Genomic DNA, 17998 nt, shown 5'->3' on the forward strand with positions numbered 1-17998 from the left:
CAGCTGGAGGACTGTTTCCAAGCAGGGTTTTTTGGAAGGGGGTTAACTTCCTGCTGATCACCCTGGTTGCTGACCAAAAGGTGTGATTTGCACTCATGCTAGCAGTTCTCTTGGTGGGATCTGAACCCAGTGCTCATGTTTGTTCAGATGATTTTCCTCATTGAGGAAAATAAGAAAGATTTCTGTGAATGTTAGTTTATGGATTCCCTTGTAGCTGTCCCAGTGTTCGCATCCCCTTCCTTGGCAAGAAGGCTGATGCACCTATGTCCATCCCCAGTTCTAAACCCTTCTGCAGGAAATGGCATAGAATGGCATAGTTTCTACCAACAGAGCTCTAAAGCATGTGGCTGGAGTGGTCATAGATCCCCTTCTGTACAGCCAGCCAGCAGAAGGAAATGTGGTTAAGAGAGGGAGCTCAAACCTGCTTCTGCATATTCCCTGTGGTGTATCTGGACAAGGATCCTAGTATTTGCACAATGGTACATTTTTGTGAATGGGCGTGAGGCTGTGTTTCCTTTACCCACCTTCCTTTGGTGTGTTCTGCATGAGAGTTAGCTGGCTAGCATGAGAATAGCACTGCTACATTAGTGTACACTGATTAGCAATTTTATTTACTTATTACACCTTGTCAGCCTTAGTGGTTGACTCTTTTTAAAACATCTTTTTCCCTAAACACTATTATTAGTGAGCATTCACCACTAACAGGTTTGTTATTTTGAGATGTCACTAAAATGACTTTAAGTGACAAAAGCTGAATTCCCAGATAACCAGTCCCCAACGGAAGAATCTCTTTGAAGTAATTTCTCTGGCAAGAATTCAGACAACCTTTTAGAAAAAGCTGTTACAGAATTAAAACGCACACATATATGTCTCCAAAGAGGGTTTTCCCCCCACCCACCTTTCCTCCTGAATAGGCAAAAAAAAAATTGCTATAGCATCCACTGTTGATAAGAAAGCAAATGACAGAAACGGGGAAAAAAACAGGTACTACAATAAAATTTGCATTTTCTTTCATACAAATCTGCATTTTCTTTCATACAAATCTGATTCAGACCCAAACTATAAATTATATGCTAAATACAGGCAGTACCAGCCCAACAGATTGTTCTGAACCACAAAGGTGTTTATATTGGGTGGGGTTTGGGGGGGGGGGGTCACTTAACCATTTTATTCCCTTTTTCCATCTCTCAAGTCATCTCCCAACATCTCCTCCACTCCTGATTCCTCTCACGAGAAGCAGCTTTTGTGGCTAAGCAGTGGTCATTGGCCTACTGTCATTCATATCCACATATCATGCAGCGTAAGTCTCAGCAGCGCAATTGTCACACAATTTCACGGCATTCCTAGCACCATGAAACCCATGTGCATGCACTCACACTCCTCTATCTGGCAGGTCAAACTACATGTCTAACACGGACTACCGTATATGTTAAGCTTCATGTTAGAGAAGTGCACAACCAGCTAAAGTTGATGAATTTATCTAAACTACATTTCAATTTTCCCCAAGTGAAAAAAATATCAAAACTAAATGGACTTTACAAGACCTCTAGAATGAACGGTATCACTTGTTTGTCATATGTTAACTCTGCTTGAATGACCCCTGCCACTTCTGGTTGCTTAAATTGGCTGGGGGGAAACACTAGCAGACTGGGCCCAGGAAAACTCTCCCTAAGAGTGAGGGTGGTTGCCCTGCCATGACGCAGGCAGTGATGTGTTCATTCCTAAATAAACCTACTCCAGATCCAAGAGACTTGAGTAACTGTCTTACCATTCTTGAGCAAAGTGAACAAGTGGTGGATGGACAACTTAAGGATACCTGAATGCAGATTGTTTCGATATGTCCTAGTTTGGCTCCAGGACTGAAACAACCTTGATCACTTTGGTGGATGACCTATACGGGAAGATGGATGGGTGGATTTTGACCCTGTTGATTCTTCTGGACTTCTCAGCATCTTTCAGTACTATTAATCATGGTATGCTTCTGAACTGCTCTTCAGGGTTAGGATTGGAATGCACCATTCTGCAGTGGTTTCACTACTATCTGGAAAGTAAGTCTCAAAAGAAGAAGACGACTGCAGATTTCTACCCCGCCCTTCTCTCTGAATCAGAGACTCAGAGCGGCTTACAATCTCCTATATCTTCTCCCCCAACAACAGACACACTGTGAGGTGGGTGAGGCTGAGAGGGCTCTCACAGCAGCTGCCCTTTCAAGGACAACTCTGGCGATAGCTATGGCCAATCCAAGGCCATTCCAGCAGCTGCAAGTGGAGGAGTGGGAATCAAACCCGGTTCTCTCAGATAAGAGTCTGCACACTTAACCACTATACTAAACGGGCTCTCAGAGGGTAGTGGGGACTGCTGCTCAGCTCCCCAGCCTCAGACCTCCCACATCATGTCCCAAATGTTCTTCAAAGTCTACTAAAAGCCATGAAGAGAGATCATTGTAACAGGTCATTTCAATCAACTGAGGAGACTCATCCTTCTTTGATTTTGGGGGAACCAGGTTTATTTTAATCTATAACCCCTCTTCCCTCAGTGACCTGGTATTCTAAAGCTAGCAGGTATATAGGCTTTGGATTTGCTGATGTGAGGTAAGTTTTGGGATGCATTAGCATAATATAGAAGTCAGTAAGGCAAGAATTGTATATTAACCACAAAGATTTGTTTCTTTACATATTGGTAAAGAAACATATCAGCAGCACAAGTATCCAGATAGACAAAAGATAAGGCTGGCTGAGGCACATTAATTGAGAGAGTAGTTTCAGTTTTCTTTTATACTTTCAAGCATAAACAGGCTTTTACCAATTAACCACTAGGTTAGACCCTAACACACACACACAGGATTCCACTCACACCAGCTTGACCTTTTCCAAGAGTCAAACTAAATGGTGCAAGGTCTGTTTATTGCCAGAGACAGGCCTAACAATTGGGTACTCTATTCTCTGTCAGAAGTAGAGCCACCCTTCAATATGTCTGCTCTTTTTCTGAGCCAGAACTGAGCTCACTGCTCTCTCCCTTCATCTCCCTTCAGGGGCAGGACAGCCTTCTCTCTGTCACAATCATCTGGAGATTGGGCTGGGTTGTCACCAATATGCAGATGAAACTGAGACATCTCACAATCCCAGAAGATCCCAGGGAAGCTGTGAAAAACTTGGAACTGATGCCTTTGGGATGGATGAAGAGTGAGGGAGACACAGAGGCCAACAAAATGGAGACTTAGTAGTGGTGGATAGCGCTGTCAAGTTGCAGTCAATTTATGGTGACCCTATGGGCCTTTCAGGACAACGTAAGTCCAGAGGTGGTTTGCCATTGTCTGCCTCTGTGTTGCAACCCTGGACTTCCTTGGCTTAGCTTCTGAGATTTGATGATATCAGGCTAGCCTGGACCATCCAAGTCACTACCAGTCACAGGGAGATTGACTGCCCCTCCATGCCAAGAGAATTTGGGTTCTTTAATCTCAATACAAATGGAGCAGAGGAAGAGACAATCTGGCCTCTGTCACCAGGCTGAACAGTAAGAAGCCATAGCACAGTTTCATCACTTTAATCCAAGCAAGACTATGGGAAAGGGACAATTAGTCTAGCTAAATTAAAATTCAATATCAAATCAATATATCTCCCTTATTTTCTGCCCACTCTTTTTCTTTTATGTCTCAGCTTTTTAGACTGCAAGGTGGAAGAAAGAGCCTGTCTCTATTCTGAACTTACTTCCTCGGGAGGTTTTTAAACATAGGCTAGATGACCATCTGACAGAAAGTCTGATTCTGTGAATTAGGCAGATCATGAGAAGGATGGCAGGAAGGGTTGCATCAGTGCTTAGTTCTTGTGGCCCCTTCTTACACAGCCAGGGAAATGCTGATTGACACTTTAGGGCCAGTCAGTCAGTATTTTTTTCCAGGCCAGATTGGCAAGGGATCTTGGAGGTTTTTGCCATCTTCTGAGCATGGAGCAGGGGTCACTAGGGAGGTATGTGTGTGAGGGAGATATTTGTGAATTTCCTGCAATGTGCAGGGGGTTGGACTAGATGACCCTGGAGGTCCCTTCCAACTACGTTGATTCTACTTTGGAAGGCAGGTCACACCCTGAATAAAATTTTGTTCATCTTAAATGTGCCATTGGACTCTACCTTTGTTACTTTGGAAGGCAACTGCCAGAAAAACAGATTATTAATAAATACATTTTTTGCTTTCTGTCCAAGTCATGAAAATTAATTAAATTCTTATAGCACTGTTCAAAAACCTGCAAATGGCAGAATGTGGAAAATTAACTACAATTCTGTATGGCAGGGGTGGACGAACTTGCTTAACATAAGAGTCATATAGAATAAATGTCAGATGTTTGAGAGCCGGCAAGACATGAATGTCAGATGTTTGAGGGCAGGCAGGAAGGCAAATAGATGGGGGAAGAAGGGGAGGAAGGAAGAAGTAGAAAGAAAGCAACTTCAAATGCATTCTCCAAGCCTCCAGATGGCTTGGCTTGGTGAAGTGATTTAGAAAGAGAAATGCCTTTTCCAAGTCAGTCGACAAGGCAGTGGGGGCTTCAAGAGCCACACAATGTGTGTGAAAGAGCTACATGTGGCTCCCAAACTGTAGTTTGGCCACCCCCACTGTATGGGAAATACCAAGAGAGGGTATATAATATTTCTGCATAAAGAGGAAATTTATCATTAAAAGTCTGAAGTTATGAGAAATGTGAAATGAGTACACATCTTTAAGTTACATATTATACAGGTCTCTAAGCAAGCTATCATGCTGTGGAGCTGATGCCTAATTACTGCTACCAAGGGAGTAGTTTTCTGATATTTTCAGTCTGTCTCATTCATACGAGACAGGAGGATTGAAAATGCATTACTGGTGACTGGTCAAGCTTATGACTGAATCAGTTCATGGATGATTTAACCACTTATAGTGACCTTTAAGCTTACAGTAATGAGAGCCTGACATATAGTGAACTTTAATTGGCTGAAGGGCCTGCCAGGAAATAACAGAAAAACAATCTCAGCCTAGCAAGTGTGTGAAAAACTGAGCAGTAGCTGTGAGGGCAACTACAACAGAAAAGATGAAGAAAAGAACAGCAACAAATGAAGGCTGTGAACTGGCAGGGGGAGCTGCAGGGAAGTCTGACTCAGCTGAGGAACAGAATGAGGATCCACCACTCTGAGTAATCCTGACCAAGGAAAACATTAGTAGCCTCATACACGAACCATTCCCTTCAGGATACAAAAGATCCAATGAAGAGCCCAACCAGAAAGATCCAAAGCAACACAAGCAAGGCTTTGAGTGCTACCTTTGGATGGAGGCTAGAGAGAAAGGGAAACTTGCTATTTAAGTTCTAGCAGCATGGAGCTTGCTACTGTTCTCAGTTGTTAGTAATACTGACTGAAGAAAATAAGGTGTACCTGAACAACAAACAGCCAGCTGAATATTTGTAACATCCTTTAAAATATTTAATTAATATTTTATATCTTGTTATCCCCTGGTCATAGTGTCTGTTTATTTTCTAAAAAGGTAAAGGTAGTCCCCTGTGCAAGCACCAGCCGTTTCCAACTCTGTATGTATAGATCGATCGATTGCTTGCTCGCTCGCTCGCTCACTCACTCTGAGGGTAAGCCATAGCAGCCAAGAAAAGGTAATATTATCCTCATACTGGTGGTGTGGCTGAGAGTGTAGGACAAGTACATATGTATAACATGATACATTTTTATGTAAGACAACCTACAGCATTACATAATAATCCCTATGCACACTGTAAGCGTATAGAATGTATTTTCAAGGACAGGTTTATTGCATAAACGAATAGTTCTTGTAACAATATAATCAATGTGTATGGCAATAAATCAAAGCATTCAATGTTATGAAGTTTAACCTGATATCTAAAAATACTGCAAGTTCTACCTCCTGTGACTATACATGCGTTTGTCCAAACACATTTTATTTTAACTGAAATTTGTTTTCTAATTTCAACCATTATTTTCCTACCTCTTGGCAAAAATTAAGATACAAGTGCTATAGAAGCATAGCATAAGTTATCAGTTTGCAGTTATCTCTCAACTACTGGGTATATTCTCAGTTTTGCTTGTACAACAAGTTGTGCTTGAACAGAGGAGCTTTTCTACAAGAAATGTGAGAACACCACGAACACACTGTGTTTAATTCCACTATAAGCTAAAATGCAAAACCTGTTAGCCAGCATAACTGCTCAACAAGAAATACACGGCTACCCACTATGGTACTTGGCAGAATGAGCTTCTTCATGCATAAGGGCTAAAAATGTTGAATACATAGACAAAAGATACATTATCTCATCCCCAGACCAAGGCAGAGGTTGTCTTCTGCTAACTCCAAAGCACTGGGTCACTGTATAGATACAGCACCTTGTGGGCATACAATTGCACTGCTGTTCAGCTTAAATTCAGAGACACTGAAGCACAATTTACTGAAGCACAGAATGAAAAGGACTGCTTTTATGAAGGATAGTTCCAAAACTTTTTCTTGCTGGGGTGTATGTATGTATGTATGTGTGTGTGTATGAAATCAGAGGGGAAAAAAATATATCCTTTTAGTAGTACAGACCATCCCTTATGATGCAGTCTGCGAGTTTCAGGCTTTACAGAACTCTTCCTTGGACTGGATACTAAGGACAAAGTTTAATAAAGGATTTTTAAAAAAAAGGATTGCTTTTAAAAACAAGCCACCACAACCACCATGCTGCTTTCAAAGTACAGCATTAATAAACTGTTTCTCACAAGCGGCCTCTAGAACACAAATTTGCCTCTGAATTCATTATTCAAGACTCCTATCATTCCCCACACCTAAAAAGCAGGAAGACTGAATGCCTTTTTTACATCCAGGATTATGTAAATAGGAATTACCCATTTAAACTCATATGGTATAGCTAAACTTTCAATTTAGCAACCAACATCTGTATTATTGGTACAGCATTCTTCTCATTCTCTGCTTCAAACCTCCAATAGAACATGTCCCAATGTTTCTGATTTTAAACTGAACAAAACTGCAATTCTAAGCAAATTACTCTGGTCTACTGAAATCAATATTCCTGGATGGGAGGAAACCTACATAGGACTGTACAGTTAAAGGACTAATCCTCATTCTGTGTATTCCAAGAGAAGATCTGCTTGAAATGTAATTTTTGTAGTGTATCATGGCTTTCTAAAAAAAATCAAGATTTTTTTTTAAAGTAAACCTACATCTACTTGTGCCAGTCATCAACAGGCTGTAAGAAATGAATTTACTCCAGCTTACAAAACACTGCTTGACTGGCCACCTAGGAGAGATTCTCACTCACCACCATTAATTAAGTGGCTACTGACATATGATGATTATTCTAGGCTTGCAAATAGTTACTTAATTGATGGTGGTGAGTGAGAATCTCTCCTAGGTGGCCAGTCAAGCAGTGTTTTGTAAGCTGGAGTGGAGCAGGTTCATTTCTTACAGCCTTATTACATTAGTCACAACCATCCTAAACAACAAGTTAATAGGAATATCAAGTACTCATGTTAGGGAATAGTCACATGTTGTAAGAGGAGATGGAACACATTCTAGTAGAGACAGGTCATTTCGCAGAAAGATATCCATTAAAACAAGATCTTATTCTCTTTCCAATGCCATTAAAGACAAAGATATTCCACATTTCTACAGCACTCTATTGTAGACTTCTAAGTGCAAATGAAAGAAATACTCAGAAATTGAACAGGGCACCCTGACTGTGCTTTGCATAAGTCTTATTTCCACATACTTCAATATGCCATTATTCTGAAGGACCACAATATTTACCAGTATTAATTTAAGTGTGAATGGCATTTCACGTTAATGCCTTTATACACGTAAAACACTAGATAGATGATTGGTAGACACTCTGCTGGTAGAAAATACACATCATAAACACAGTAGCAACACACAAAAATACACTAATGTACTTGGAATGAAACCAATAAAATTCTGCATTATAAACAAAGTATACAACATACTAATTGTAGAAAGTTCAAAATGTATTAAAATCAGTATTTCCAAAGTCAGCAGTATACTTCAAGAACTACAATCTCTGTATGTTTCAATTGATTGCCTCACACTGGCTTAAGATCTACAGCAGGGTTCCCAAACCCCTGGGCACCATGGAACCTGCCAAGTACTTTTAGAAGCAAACAAAAAACCAGTGAGATACACAGTACAGAAGTATAAACAAATCAGAACTGTGTATGTATGTAGACAAGAAAACCACATAAACTTAATACTCAACCAACATTAAAGTGTAATAATTGATTATTTCAAAGAGTTATATAACATTCATGCAAAACAATACAACAATGTTGTAAATAAGGGGGAATTCTTATAGTGAGCCGATGAAGAAAAGTTCCTGTAACAGAACCCAAGTCTTTACATTCAACCCGGACCACCATGAAGACAATTAATCCACTGTTCTTTCATATATCATAAGCAAAAGGTGATCCAGTACTTTCAATAATATCAGTTCATGTCTCTTCTTATGGGTGAGCTAACTGATGAAAGCCATGCTTCACCAGAAAAAAGAACCAATTCTCCAAATAACAAGCTATTTTGCAAATGAATAAAACATGCGGTAAGATATCACATGTATGTGCTATGTATCGGGAATATCCCTGGATATTCATTGCTTTGTTTAATACACAAGTTGGACTTGCGATTAAATAGTTGTCAATGCTGCTTTAAGGGATGATCTAGTTATGTACCAGGAACATCTGGTGTGATTGGGACGGTTGCTATTAGGGTTTTTCCCTGTGGTAATGTGTTCCAGAGATTCAATACTTGAAGAGCATTGCCATATGTGAGATAAATTTGCACTAATAGTGTTTTGAAAAAAGCCTGATTTGTGGTACAGGCAAAAACAACACTTTTTATAAATATTGAGATATTCCCAATATATAGCACATAAATGTGATATCCATTCTTTCTTTGATAAAGTACTGGCAAAAAGTGGTTTTCATCAGCTAGATTACCCGTAAAAAGAGATGTGGGCCAAAACTATTGAAAATACTGGATCACCTTTTGCGTATGATATATGAAAGAACACTGGATGAATTGTCTTCATGGTGGTCTGGGACTAGGAGGAAATTTTATTCAGTAGGGCTTCTGACTGCCTGCAGATTTTTAAGAAAATGTTTCAGCAGTAGCTGCCACCATAGCCCAAGGATTTTCACTGTATGAATGACAATAAGCCGTGTGTATGCAAGAAAATATTTTTAAGCAATATGTTAATTTTAAAAGGCATCCTGTTAAACAGAGTTTCAGCTGTAAATTTTGAAATGTTGCTATTGGAGTTATTAAGGGTCTTACTCCCTAATATTTTGTGGTTGCCTCTACCATCAAATGTCAGAATTCCAAAGGAGTCCACAGGTTCAAAAAGGTTGGGGACCCCCACAAAGCAGTTGAACTACTGCAACTGATTTCTAAGACATTTCATATCAGATAGATAGATAGATAGATAGATAGATAGATAGATAGATAGATAGATAGATAGATAGATAGATAGATAGATGAATTTATTGTCATTGTTCTCAACAAAAAGAGAGCAACGAAATGAGGTGCTCTTCCACAAACATACCAACACATCAAACACACATATTCATAAACCATTTAAATACATCTGAAACCATTAAACCATTTAAACCATTAAAACCATTTAAATACATCTAAAACGGATAAACATTCATAAAACCATTAAAACCATTTAAACCATTAAATAAACATTCATAAAACCATTAAACATTCATAAAACCATTAAAACCATTTAAACCATTAAATACATCTAAAACAGATAATCCTTCATAACCCTGCATTTAACCTAACCACAGCACTTGGATAGAAACTGTCCTTAAATCTGTTTGTCCTAGCCTTCAACACTCTATATCGTCTACCTGACGGTAAGATCTCAAAAAGCAAATGGCCCAGATGTGTATGGTCCCTTAGGATCATTTGTATCTTCCTTTTACATGCCATATTATACAGATCCACCAATGAGGGGAGAGAACATCCACAAATCTTTTGTGCTCTTCTCGTCACTCTTTGGATCACCCTATATAAGTGGGGGAATACTTTTTACACGTGTAGCTAAAACCTTACATATTCCTACTATTCACATAAAAGACAGTTTCTCAATACAGGTCTCAAAAGGGCTCATTTTAAAGGTTGTAATGCCCAGTGTAAAATCAGAACTAATGTTACAATTTATTTAGTCAGTCTTAGCAGCATATTCCAACCTGATATTGCCTGCATAAAATATACCATATAGTTTCTGGAATACTTATTAACTTCCAAGTTAAAGTTGTCCATACCACGATTCAGTATCAACCAATCTCCATATTTCCTCCCAACTGAAACACTAATAAGCTACAGATATTCACTTACCAACACAAGCATTGAGAAACAGCCAGTCTGTCTTCTTCATTCTGTTTTTTATTTGCTTTAGTTTTTTGAAGTCAACTTCAAGTTCTTCTTTGCTGCCAACAGCTCCAGCCAGTTCAATTCTCTGAAAGTCCATTTTTACTTCAGATTCCCGTTTGGTTGTGGGAGGGGATCTTCTTTGGCTATTACCACTACTACAACTCCCCCTCCATCGAGTTCTGTCTTCCTCATTGATTATTGATGAAGCCTCTTCTGTTTCTGCCAATTCTATTGCTTCAATGTTGTTAGGTCTAGGATGATCACACACCACACATTTTCTGGCTTTAGCCCAGTTTTCGTATGTACAAACGGAACAAGTCCAGTGCTGTGTCCTCATGTTTAATTTATTTCTATCATTGTACTCCTCACAAGGATCCACAGGAAAAGGAGCTGGTCTTGAACCAGAACCTGAAGACTGAGGGGATTCTGTGGGACTCCTGGTCCTACGCTGAGACAAGCACTGAGTGCATCTTATTGCACGAGGCCAGTTCAAATACGTGCACATGTGGCACGACCACTTATTTGCACTTTCCATACTGTAGGATGATTTAACTCTTGGTCTTGCGCTGGAATCTGGACATATCAAAGGGCTGCTGCCTCCTTCAATACTTGCAGGGTCCCAGTCTCTACCAACATCACTTGAACCACTTTTAAAGGGGTCTTCTGTGATGATAGTTCCACTAGGTCTCTGAGCACGGCACATAGTACACTTGATTGCAGATGGCCAGTTTTCGTATGTGCAATACTCACAAGCCCATTTTATTCCACGTTCTGTCATCCTGCACTCCTTAAGTGTTTCACGCTGAAAGCTTTAAAAGAGCAAGAATAAATCTATTAGTACATTATGAACCAGTAAGAATTTTGTAGGGGAAAAAATCTGGTATCAAGTTATACATGATGCTCAGCACTCATCAGGAACACCACAAGATTATAAATTGTAAAAACCTACCTGACAGTGTCTTATATTTAAAAAGGGGAGGCAATAAAACTGCAAAGTTAGGACAATACTTTCCAAACTGTTCCCAAATTCTTGTCTAAAAGTGGTCCACTTGGTCAAGCCGGAATAGTTAAACTTAACCAGGTAAAGTGTTCAGACTTTTGGTACATTAATTAGAGCACACAGGTCAGTTCAAAATAATGCTATAGCTTGTAGTTTCATGAGGTCTTGCAAGTTTTTAATGACCTACAATTAATCACAACTCTGTAACATTGGGGGCGGGGAAACAACAATATTTATTTCTACATTTTTAGACAGCTATACAGTTTTAATCAAATTACTCCATTTACTTTTTTTCTCCTACTGAAGGACATAATTCATCTTCATGCTCTCTCAGGCCTTATCCTCTTCAGTAGCAATCTGCCATGAATGACTAACACCAAACACTACATAAACAGCTTTTTCTGAAACTAGTACGACAATATAAATACCTGCTACAAGATGGCCCTAGAATATGGAAAATCATGCTTGGTATGCCAACCACACTTCAGATCATTCTGCCTATTTTAATATTTCTGATTTACTATAAAAAATTATTTATTTGCCATGTCTACAGTTAAAACGGAGATACAGCAATTGAAATGTCATTTTATTTGTTCACACAAACTTAGTACAAACATCAGCATCGAACTCCAGACTGTATTATGCGCAAGAGACAAGACTAGCCTGACTAAACCCAATTTCTCACCACATCTTCAGAACATCAAACACTTTCACTATTTATTTATTTATTTATTTATTTATTTATTTATTTATTTATTTATTTATTTATTTATTTATTTATTTATCGTATTTATATCCCATCCTCCCCATCGAAGCAGGCTCAGGGTGGCATAAGAATGTTCAAGGCTGATCCTGATGGATCATACTTGACTGTGATAGACAGGATATTTTTCACCTTATCTGATTAGGTAAAGTGTTGAGGTGTTTGGGAACTTTTTTTTTTTTAGGAATAGTTTGGAGATTAAAAAAAAAAGAGTTGTGATTGTAACTTCCAGGCTTGATTACTGCAATATGATCTATACAGAGCTGCCCCTGGAGATAATTCAGAAGCTTTAACCTGCACAGAATGCAGCTTCTTTCCTGAGAGGGAGATAGCCTGTTCTGCACTAATTAAAGGTAAATGTAGTCCCCTTTGCAAGCACCAGTTGTTTACAACTCTGGGGTGACATTGCTTTCACAACGTTTTCACGCCAGACTTTTTACAGGGTGGTTTGCCACTGCCTTCCCCAGTCATCTACACTTCCCCCCCAGCAAGCTGGGTACTCATTTTACCGACCTCGGAAGGATGGAAGGCTGAGTCAACCTGAGCCGGCTATCTGAAACCAGCTTCCGCTGGGATCAAACTCAGGTCATGAGCAGAGGGCTCCGACTGCAGTACTGCAGATTTACCACTCTGCGCCATGGGGCTTCTTCTGCACTAATTACACAGCTACTAATCTGCTTCTGAGTTCAATTGATGGTGCTGTTTTTACCCTCCAAAGCCCTTTGCATCCTAAGACAACAGGCCTACACCTTTAGCTGCTCAGCCATATTCTGAACACAATTATATTGAAGTGGTAGGGGAAAACACCAGTAGTCACCTGCTTACAGGAGAGAGGTAAAATTCATGTTCTAGAATAGTGGTAAATTGCCCGGAGTGGTGGCCACATGGCAACCACTTCTAGAGTTTTTAAAATAGGCCAACCTCAAACCTAAAGTATATAGCATGAGTACCATGTAAAACTGACTCATTTTCATTAAGATCCCAATTTCCTCACCTTAGGATAGGACTCATTACGATTCCTGTCAAGCACATAGCACAAATGTCTGACCCTTCTACAAGGCACGCTAACTATTAGGGTCTCATCTCTTTGGAAACAAAAAAAAAATTGTGGGTAAGAATACCTAAAGGCCTTCTCTCCCTGTTAAGTCTTTTAACTATCAAGATAGCTACAATTTAAGTAACATCATGACTGTATTGCAAAAAGCTGAGTCTGGTTCACAGAGCATTTCACTGCTTTTGTAATTCTTTTACAACTGGAGGGGCACTACATATACCGTATTTTTCGACCATAAGACGCACTTCCCCCCCCCCAAAAAAAGTGGGGGGGAAGTGTGTGCGTCTTATGGTCTGAAGGTACGTACCTTCGGGGGCGATCTGCTGCCTCTTCCTCCGATCCGGCGCTTCCCCCGCGCCTGCCTGCCTGGCTCCATCTTCTTCAGGCAAGCGCTGGGATCGCTCCACGTGGCCCCAGCACTTCGCAAGCACCGGCTGTGGAGGGGGCAGCGTGCTTCCTCCTTGCCTGTGTGCCTGGCTTCAGCTGTGATGTTTAAAGCAAGCGCTGGGATTGGAGGGGGGAGGGAGCGATCCCAGCGCTTGCTTTAAACATCATAGCTGAAGCCAGGCATACAGGCAAGGAGGAAGCACGCTGCCCTCTCCACAGCCGGCGCTCGCAAAGCGCTGCGTTTGTGGAGGGGGCGGGTGCTTCCTACTTGCCTGTGTTCCTGCCTTCAGCTGTGATGTTTAAAGCAAGCGCTTTGCGAGCGCCGGCTGTGGAGAAGGCAGCGTGCTTCCTACTTCCCTGTGTGCCTGCCTTCAGCTGTGATGTTTAAAGTAAGCGCTGGGATCGGAGGGGGGAGGGAGCGATCACAGCTCTTGCTTTAAACATCACAGCTGAAGGCAGGCACACAGGGAAGTAGGAAGCACCCGCCCCCTCCGCAAACGCAGCGCTTTGCGAGCGCTGGCTGTGGAGAGGGCAGCGTGCTTCCTACTTGCCTGTGTGCATGCCTTCAGCTGTGATGTTTAAAGCAAGCGCTGGGATCGCTCCCTCCCCCCTCCGATCCCAGCGCTTGCTTTAAACATCACAGCTGAGGCCAGGCACACAGGCAAGGAGGAAGCACGCTGCCCCCTCCTTAGCCGGCGCTTGCGAAGCGCTGGGGCCACGTGGAGCGATCCCAGCGCTTGCCTGAAGAAGATGGAGCCAGGCAAGCAGGCGCGGGGGAAGCGCCGGATCGGAGGAAAAAGTAGCGGATCGCCCCCCAGGAGGAAGATGCGTCCTACCCTCCGGAGCGCCTTATGGTGCGAAAAATACAGTACTTCCTTTCAGTGTGATCTACCCAGTGTACACAATATTTTTATTTATTTTATTCAATTTTTAGCCCGCCCTTCCCATAGAACAGGCTCAGGGCAGGTTACATCATAAAGTACATAATAAGAATATCATGAAAATAAGATGAATAAGATGAAAAAAAGTATTCTTTTGCGTCCTTCCCACATACCTGCAGTCTGAGTTTACACATATAAGCTCCAGCTATTCCCCACCACACACACACACACACACACTTCTAAAGCGGTGAGGGTAGATTAATTAGATTTAAACAAACTTCTCATGGGTAACTTTAATCTTGTTCTGTATGGCAAGCAATGTTAAGTTGAAAAAGTTTCCTGTGTTCCAACAGTGCAATATTTAACAAAGTTACACCATTTTAATCCTTAAAACGTGCAAGTCTGCTTAAACTGCACTATGAGTTTTAATTCTGTTTACAAAATTGTGTAGGAAATATGCTATGTTAACTTTACATGGCCTCCAAATACTTTCCAATATCCAGAAACCCTCTGACTTTAAATATTAATTAGAAAAAAACCAAATCAACGAAATATACGTAATCCAACAAGTTTAAATGGCAGGAAAGATCTGTTTACACATTATTAGACTGATTCCATTGTTTAAAGTAAGGTACTAAACAGTTCATGCCTTAAGCATATGCTAGTTCTGTCTAATAATATTCCTTACAATCAAGTTCTCAGCTGTCCAATTTGACTATTTTACCCATTCTTTACTGCAACTGATTTTACAAAATATCATTTTTTTAAAATAAAAAAGTTTCCACAAAGTTTTTCACCTATAACCAACAAAAGAAAGACAACTACAGAGGAAATTAGATAGATTAAAGCAAACTGAAAGCACTTGTAGGAAAACTGCCTAAACATTATTTAACTGTTACTGTTAAATGCTGTCAAAATGAGGGGTCAGATTTCAAAACTAACAGCATCTAACAAATTGCAATGAGGGGCAACAATTTCAACCATCCCAAATCTTTCAAGTCTTGCTTCAACTCAGACCTATCATTAAGACTAATACGCTGAAATTGCAGTGTAGAGAATCTCTGCTGATACTGAAGTAGGTCAATAGTTCTAAACCTTATACAGTTCTGACCTCTTGTAGTAGTTAATTCAATATGACCTCACATAACTTCTTAAAGCTACAAATTCATTTATTAAAAAAAATCCATTCATTCCCAAGGTCAGACAAAACCAGAAGATTGTACATTGAAAGTGGTTGAAAAATCTATAAAATGTAATGCAAAAATTGATGCCTTTGTGACTAGCAATTCAGCAACATTTTTTGAAATTGTGTATTTTAAACAATTTTCATGAAGTCTTCTATGATGTTAGAATACACATGCTTGTATCACTTCCACAAGCCCCTTAATGAGGTCACCCATTTACTTACTGCAATTCAGAGAGGATTTCAAAGTACACAGACCTATAAGACGGTAAATTTAGCTTATATAATAATCAATTATCAATAAAATGAAATTATAGTATGATACTTCTTATAACACAATATTTATAGATGGTGCTGGAACAGATTTTTTAAAAGATTAACATCTGTCAACAGGGCAGCTTCTAGAGGACATTACACAAGCAAAATGTGCAAAGTTCTGGTTCTAGAACAGACACACAAGCTCCCTACAAAATGTAACATCAGGAGCCAGCCTAAGGAACACACTGATCCATCTCCTGATAAAAATTCTCCTCTCCCCTCCCTTGTCAATATAAACTCTAGACTTCTGTATAAAAACTCTGTATAGAACTAACAAAGGTTCCCATTTTAACCAGAATCTGAAGCTATGATTTGAAGTTTGCAGGCTCTGGGTATAGAAATCCTGGTTAATTAGCCATAATTCATGTTGATACATTTGCAATAGTAAGTCTCAGATAAGGTTGGCAATGGAAGAACAAGGCTGACTATTAAGTTGAAAACCATGGTTTATAGGAAGTTAGCATATAAATCACCTTGATAAAGCACGATACTAAGAACGCTATAAAGGTAAAGGTAGTCTCCTGTGCAAGCACCAGTTGTTTCCAACCCTGGGGTGATGTCACATCACAATGTTTTCATGGCAGACTTTTTATGGGCTGGTTTCCATTGCCTTTCCCAGCCCTCTACACTTTCCCCCCAGGAAGCTGGGTACTCATTTTACCGACCTCAGAAGGATGGAAGGCTGAGTCAACCTTGAGCCGGCTATCTGAACCCAGCTTCTGCTGGGATCAAACTCAGGTCGTTAGGGTTCCAGGTTACGTTGCCTTGAGCTCAGGGGTGTCCACAGATGGTCCTCCTGCGGCACCCTTGAATCTGGTGGCTGGAGAGGTGCCACGTGAGTGGCACCCCCATAGGGAGACCCTGGAGAGGTTTTCCTTCAGCATGGGACTTTTGCGGGAAGTTAGAGGCACAGTGGTGGCTGCTCCTGTCCTTCTTGCATGTCCCGAGGCTCCGTTGCCATGAGAGCTGACGCAACAGAAAAAGGTGAACGCCCGACTGCTTTCTTTCGCTTCTTTCAGTAAGCTTTTGATGTATCGCCTTTCTACCCCAAGCATGACAACTCTACCTGGCAAGTAAGTGTGCTGCCAATACCATTGGCTAATGGGTCATTTTACATAACAACAAGCAGGCAGCTCAAAGGAATGAGGCCTCAAAAAGTTAAAGAGCAACTTTAAGTATCGGTAACAATCCAAATTGGACTGAATGTAAATACTTAAATCGACCCGGATTATAATTGGATATATGTTAAAGAGGCTATTATTTGGCTGCAATATGGTCTGAACATAAACAAGATATATTTTAGATTTGTCCCTACCTTCTGATTACAATTGAAATGATAACATTTAAAATCACAGCTGGAGGAGGTTTGGAATGACAGACTAACCAGATCTTTAAACTATTTTTCAACCTGGATTAAGAGACTGAGTTTGCTGACAGAGAAAATGGCACTGCCAAGCAAAATGTTTTACAAAAAGGACATACTATGGAGTATTATTTCTCTGAGACAGGATCTTGGTTCTTTAACAGAGTTGATTAGAAAGCAAATGGGAGCTTTTATACTGAAAGCTAGTGAAATATCAAATCTACATGAGCAGAGTGCTAAAGAGATTCTGGTGACATCTGTGGAATTAAAAGGGGAAAGTGATCCATTCTGAAATGAACAAAAGAAAACCAAAATGGAACCTTATGGTGCAGTTAAAAAACAAGACCGGAAATCGGGACTGAGTAAAGTTCGGAAGAGGAACAAATGGCGTAGAATTCTTTCCACCGTTACTGAGAGGGACAATTGCATTGAGAAGAGAGAAGGTACATTCCAGCCAACAAATCAAGATGTGGAAATTCTTCAGTAAGAAGGACTTTTGAACTCTCTCTTCTTATGGATAGTCAGATATGGAACTCTCAATAAGAACTGACATGCGATTTTAAAAAGCAAAGTATGATCTTTGGGTTATATTAAGTTGTCTTTTATGGAGTAAT

At 40.3% G+C, this 17998-nt stretch overlaps 1 protein-coding gene across 2 annotated transcripts in view; it reads right to left on the reverse strand.

Annotated features, from left to right (window-relative positions):
* The window catches only part of ZRANB1 (zinc finger RANBP2-type containing 1), an 80050-nt gene that overhangs the window by 44548 nt on the left and 17504 nt on the right, over positions 1-17998 (reverse strand). For both annotated transcript variants that reach the window (XM_060241445.1, XM_060241446.1), the window contains one exon: positions 10400-11244. In XM_060241445.1, coding sequence (XP_060097428.1) covers positions 10400-11244 — 845 coding nt within the window. The remainder of the gene's footprint in view (positions 1-10399; positions 11245-17998) is intronic.

Source organism: Heteronotia binoei, chromosome 6 (assembly GCF_032191835.1).
Source record: "Heteronotia binoei isolate CCM8104 ecotype False Entrance Well chromosome 6, APGP_CSIRO_Hbin_v1, whole genome shotgun sequence".
Taxonomy (NCBI): domain Eukaryota; kingdom Metazoa; phylum Chordata; class Lepidosauria; order Squamata; family Gekkonidae; genus Heteronotia; species Heteronotia binoei.